The sequence below is a fragment of the Centroberyx affinis genome, unplaced genomic scaffold, assembly GCF_046629955.1.
Source record: "Centroberyx affinis isolate AG114_WGS23_722 - 3 ecotype Tasmania unplaced genomic scaffold, CSIRO-AGI_Caff_v1 ptg006983l_1, whole genome shotgun sequence".
In the NCBI taxonomy this organism is placed as follows: domain Eukaryota; kingdom Metazoa; phylum Chordata; class Actinopteri; order Beryciformes; family Berycidae; genus Centroberyx; species Centroberyx affinis.
The window spans coordinates 1-5,520 of NW_027283537.1; the positions used below are offsets into that span (position 1 = coordinate 1).

The window sequence follows — 5,520 nt, forward strand, 5'->3', positions numbered from 1 at the left end:
TATCTATTCAAAGTTACGAGACAGAGAAGCCGGACTCTACTCACCAAGCATGACCAGGTTGGTGGTGCCCTGCTCGTTGCCGGAGGGGTAGGTGGCGTACTCGCAGGTGTAGCGGCCGGCGTCGGACATGTTGAGGTTGGAGATGCGGATGGACGGGTTCTCCAGAGTTCCCTGGATGAAGGCCACCCGGTTCTGGAAGGCCGGGTTGGGGAAGCTCTGGCCGTACATGGGGTGGAACACGGCGATGTTGTCCCGCTGGCCCTCAATGGGCTCCCATATCCAAGAGACCTGGGGGGAAAAAAAGGGACTATGGTTAGACCAATATGGGGTTTTGAAGGCCGATACCTATGCTGATTGTTACCGATATATACAGTATATATATATATATATAGGAGGATATTTGAATGCAAGTTACCTCAGCCAAGTAAATCTTTGCATTTCCAGTAACTTTTTTATTTTATTCTACTTTTTGCTCTATTTATATGTATTTACATGTATTTGCTCAATGTATGCCATTTTGTTTGATCTATTTATTGATGTAATATGTAATGTTGATAGGCTAATTTATTATGTTGATTGTTAAAGGTCCCATATTCTACACTTTCCAGTGTTTTATTTTGTGTCTTGAGGTCCATTCAAAGCTGTGTGTGTGGTGTCATGTACCAAAAACACTCTCACACCATATTTACACATTAATTTTCCAGCATCTCTCTGAGCCTTACCAAGAACAGGCTGTTTCTGTCGCTGTGTCTTTAAGGCTCATTAATATTAACAATCCCTCTGTTCTGATTGGCTGACCGTTTCGCGAGTGAAACCGCAGCCTGGCAGCTACAGGTAGGGAAAACTCTCCGGTAATAAACAATGACAACCGCTCAACCGCTTTGAAAAAAAACACTTTGCTAGTCTATTATTTCTTACAAAAATGATAATGAGCGAACCTTTGTGACACCATAAAGTTACAAAAGTCCAAACAACTCGTTTTCCACAATATGGGACCTTCAATTGTCCTGCACCTGTTGTCAATGATGACCTAGCCTACATGGAGCCTACTGGTGATGTCATTTCCATGCATGCTGCTTTGAAAAAGGTCTGTGATCGAACCGTCGCAATAAATTTAGATTATAAGTAGATGGTGTGCGGGATCCTCATATATTTATCATTTCAGTTCATTTCATTCAGTGTTTCCCCCAGAATTTTACTCTTGTCATGGTGGAAAAGCCTCTGAAAAAAAGGCATTTAGACCATCAAGCACAGCTAAAACTCTCCATTGAAACCCAGACTAATGAAATTCCTCCAGTGCGAGCGGCTCTTTGAGGCAGGATGACTCGCTGCAGCTATTCACTGCTAGAGGAAAGTCTGGGACATTATTATTGAACTGATTGTATCACACCTGCACAAATTAAAAAATACTTCTCTCTTCTCTTCTTCTTTTTATCATCATATTTAATTTTTTTTTTTTTTATCACTGTACACCAAAAGAAACATATAATCCAATGGAGCCGCTCAGTGGCCAACAGCATGAGATGGTGAAGTACCGATCACTGGTGTGTGTGTTTAACACTCCTTCACCCTGCAATTATAGTTACTGTTGATATAAAGAATATGTTCTTCTCAACTTGCCTGGTTAATATAAAGGTTAAAACTCATTGTATTGTAAATGAGTGCTTCTGTTATCAGTTAGCTTTGGAAACGGTCAAGGCGTTGCCAATTCAATATTGCTGTAATATGATTATATAACAATTTCTGACGTCTCTTGGTACGAGCATCGAGATTTGTTCTGTTTTAACTTTTCTTTTGACCGCAATGAAACGCTGAAATAAAATTCCTTAGGGTAAGAAATGTCAAACTCAATTAAAGCTGTGTGAGTAAAAGAGCCAGGAATCTATTACCAGATGACATTAAAGGTCTCTCAGACTTGCAAACGCTCTCTCAAGGCCCCGCTGCCACTTTCAAGAACATCATTTGAAAAGACCGTCATCTTACAGGCTTTTTCTTCTTCAGATTTAAAGATATTTGAGAGATATTGATAGCTGTCATCACCGTATGAAACTCCACCACGAGGCTGCGCCAGATAGATTTTTTCCTCTCCAGTTGTCAGAGTGTCAAATACAAGCTGCTGTCCAAAGTGATAGACCAGGAAGTAGAGGGAATTAAGTTCATCAATACACATTTAGTAAACATCTATTAGATTTGTGACCTGCAGAGGAAAAGGAGAGAGAGGGAGCAGCGGGGGTCGGGGTTGTGATGGTAACCCAGGTGTCAGCACAAATTACAGGATGAAACTCCCTCGTTAGCTGCAGATTGTAGGGAAAATGTGAGCGGAGGCAATTGAGCCTGTCTGCTGTTTCACTTGTTAAATCTCAAACAAATTGCCTATTGACTCGACCCATGACTCACTGACGGATCAGATCAGACCTGGATCTGAACCGAACTGGCAAGCAGTTCATACTGTTTGCTTTAATCTACTTGGAGCACCAGATGGGTGGGAGATATTGCATCAGGACAGTTCAGCTAGTGTCAAGTTGTCAGTTGGACTATAATATAATAAACTGACTTTCAAATAGTCAAAACCTTCTGGCACTCTTCAACCTTCACACCCTCTCCAACTGGTAAGAGGAGGCTGAAACTAACTGTGAGAGATATACACTACCAGTCAAAAGTTTGGACACAATACATTTTCTTAATTTTTTACTATTTTCCACATTTTAGAATAACAGTAAAGACATCAAAACTATGAAAATAATACAAATGGAATTAGTCAGTGACCAAAAAAAAGTGTTCAACAAATCAAAACTATCTTATATTTTAGATTCTTTAAAGTAGCCGCCCTTTGCCTTGATGGAAAGACAAAGGCTTTGGAAAGAAATTCATACATAGGATCAACTTCACTATTTATATTCATCTAAGAAACTCATCTCAAGCATTTAAGCAGAAGCCTTTAGATCAAAATGGCTTTAAGAGAATGAAAAACATAGAATATTCAATCAGTGTGTCCAGACTTTGACTGGTAGTGTTTGTCAAAACTACTTAACGCCAGTTCAGGGAACGACATGGAAGAAAAACATGATATACAACAATTTTCATGATAATATTTGTACTACAAACGAATACTTTCCGATACTTTATGACTTGATTTGTACAAAATGCTGTAGTTTCGTAGCATCCGGGTGACCATAGTATTCACATGACATATCAGTTTCCACGGCCTTATTGTTTTCATTAGTAACAGCCAGGTGACGGCATCGTTAACAAACCAGTGTTATGCCTAAATTTGTATCACCTAAATCAGTGATTCTCAACCTTTTTCATATCAAGGACCCCTAATTTAGTCCACATTAGGACCACGGACCCCCATTTGATAGGATTTTGTCTCTCGGACCCAAATCCGAGAATATTTTTATTGTTAGATATGATTTTGTCCAAAATTCCATGGCTATCTGTATTGCAGGTAGAGAGATAACAGAGAAACTATGATCAAAACAATTCTTCTACATTCTCTAATTGTGTTAACTTCTTGTAAATGAGTAATGGTGAAGTTTAACGATTCATCAGTTTGGTGGGGACCCCACGGAACCCCCTCAAGGACCCCTGGTGGTCCCCGGACCCCACGTTGAGAACCACTGGCCTAAATAAATGGGTTTCCCTGGCAGTCCTGGGTGTGTGTTGTTGTTTTGCAGCTGCACAAGGAAATTATTAAGGAAATGTTGACCTTTCTTGACTTAGACTAGATTCATCGATCGCAGGGATCCAGACATCCAATTAAACCGGCCTTTTCTTCATTTCTCCTCTCCAGTGAATTCACTAAATTGGGCAAAACTGCTTAGCAAATCTTATTTTGACGATCTCAGCCGCAGTGTTACCAAGGTGATGCTGCTGCCGTGCGAGCCGACAGTAGCGGGGGTGAAGTGTCTCCCCTCAGATTCGCCTCTTCAGTCTTTAGCGGGCCTACCTGTGTGAGTTTGGTCCGGCCTCCTCCATCGATGAACTGGCAGCGGAGATCGACAGACTCCGTGGGATACGCCTCCAGCTCCTCCTCCACTCGCACTCGCTGAGCCCCGACACCTGCAGGGAGGCCAAGACGAGAGAGAGAGGGGGGGGATTATGCAACCATCTGCAAAGCAAATATTGTTTGAATAATTAAACGATTGTTTGTTGGTTTCCAAATTTCACATTTTGTAAACTGCCATGGCAATAACTGGAGAAAAAAAACAGAAAAAAACAGAGACAGAGAAGGAGAGAAAATAGAAGAGGAGAGAGAGAGAGACAGAGAATAGAGGGGGAGACAGAGAGGAGAGAGAGAGTAAGAGGGAGAGAGACAGACAGACAGAGAGAGAGAGAAAATAGAGGGGGAGACAGAGAGAGAGAGGAGAGGGAGATAAAGAGAGAGCAAGAGAGAAAGAGGGAGAGAGAGAAAAGCACTTCAAGTATTTCATTATGAATCCGGTTTTATTTTAATGCAGTTGCTGTCGGTGGTGTTTTTTTTTTCCCGCCTCCTCGCCTCCCCGCTCATTTTGTTTAACGTGTTCTCTGAATTTTAAATTAAGGTTACATATGAGGACGGTGCAAAAAGAGAGAGAGAGGGAGAGAGAGAAAGAGAGAGACTCAGAGAGACAAACAGACAGAAAGCAGAGGCAGAGAGAGGTTAGGAAGAGAGAGAGAGAGAGAGAGAGAGAACATCAGAATCATCAAGCTCTGATAGAAGAGCCTTAGGCGGCGTCTTAGCTAACTCCTTTAAGCCGGGCCCTCCTCATTACAGCAGAGCTCGTCTACCAGGAGGCATCGCTAGGGGGCGAGCCTCCAGGAGCACCGCATCAACGCCGCTGCTCCTTCTCTAATCCGTTTGAACTTCAATGGGAGCCACCTGTAACTCTTCGCCGGGGCTCGCATCGCTTTGCTGAGAGAGAGAGAGACAGAGAGAGAGAGAGAGAGAAAGAGAGAGCGGAGGCCGGCCCGGCTTCACCGAAACAAGCCGTTCACACTTTAAAGGAGATGAGAGCGAAGGGTTAGCGTCAAGCAGAGTCTGAAAACTGACTGTGCAGCGCCCGCTGACCCGAAGGCTGATTCACCATACTGAATCTAAATTGGTCTAGCGGTCCGTTTTTTTTTTTTTTTTGCTTAAAATCCCAGAATGCACTCGGTTTTCTGCGATCGATTGAGTCTGAAAAACACAAATATGGAGATTTAAGGAGCTCCGCATGCTGCTGCGCGAGATCAGTGAGGCAGTCGTGAAAAACAACACGGTAACATTTGCATGTAATATGTTAAACCGTCATGTAGCATGGTGGTGTCTTTTCCACACACTGCATGCTACAGCAGCCAGTAAAGCAGGCATAGTGCTTCCATTTAGCGCCGGGTCTGCAGTGACGTTTTTCATGTCAAGAACACGCAACAGTCTGCAACTGAGGCCCAAATCATGCGTGGCAAGTCTTCTCTTCAACCTCGCCTTCCTCTTTTTTACCTTCAGTGAGAAAAGTGTCAGCGTGCGGTCGCGGCAGCCTATTTTCTCCGAACAGGAATCAG

At 42.8% G+C, this 5,520-nt stretch overlaps 1 protein-coding gene across 1 annotated transcript; it reads right to left on the reverse strand.

The window, feature by feature from the left end:
• Nucleotides 1-44: 44 nt before the first annotated feature.
• LOC139639232 (nectin-1-like) lies at nucleotides 45-4,780 on the reverse strand (the record flags this gene model as incomplete). The annotated part of the gene is made up of 3 exons (XM_071513312.1): nucleotides 4,771-4,780; nucleotides 3,950-4,062; nucleotides 45-288 (listed from the first exon to the last, which is right to left on the reverse strand). Coding segments are annotated over exons 1-3 (367 nt in total), but the record flags the coding sequence as incomplete, so codon positions are not given.
• Nucleotides 4,781-5,520: the final 740 nt, after the last annotated feature.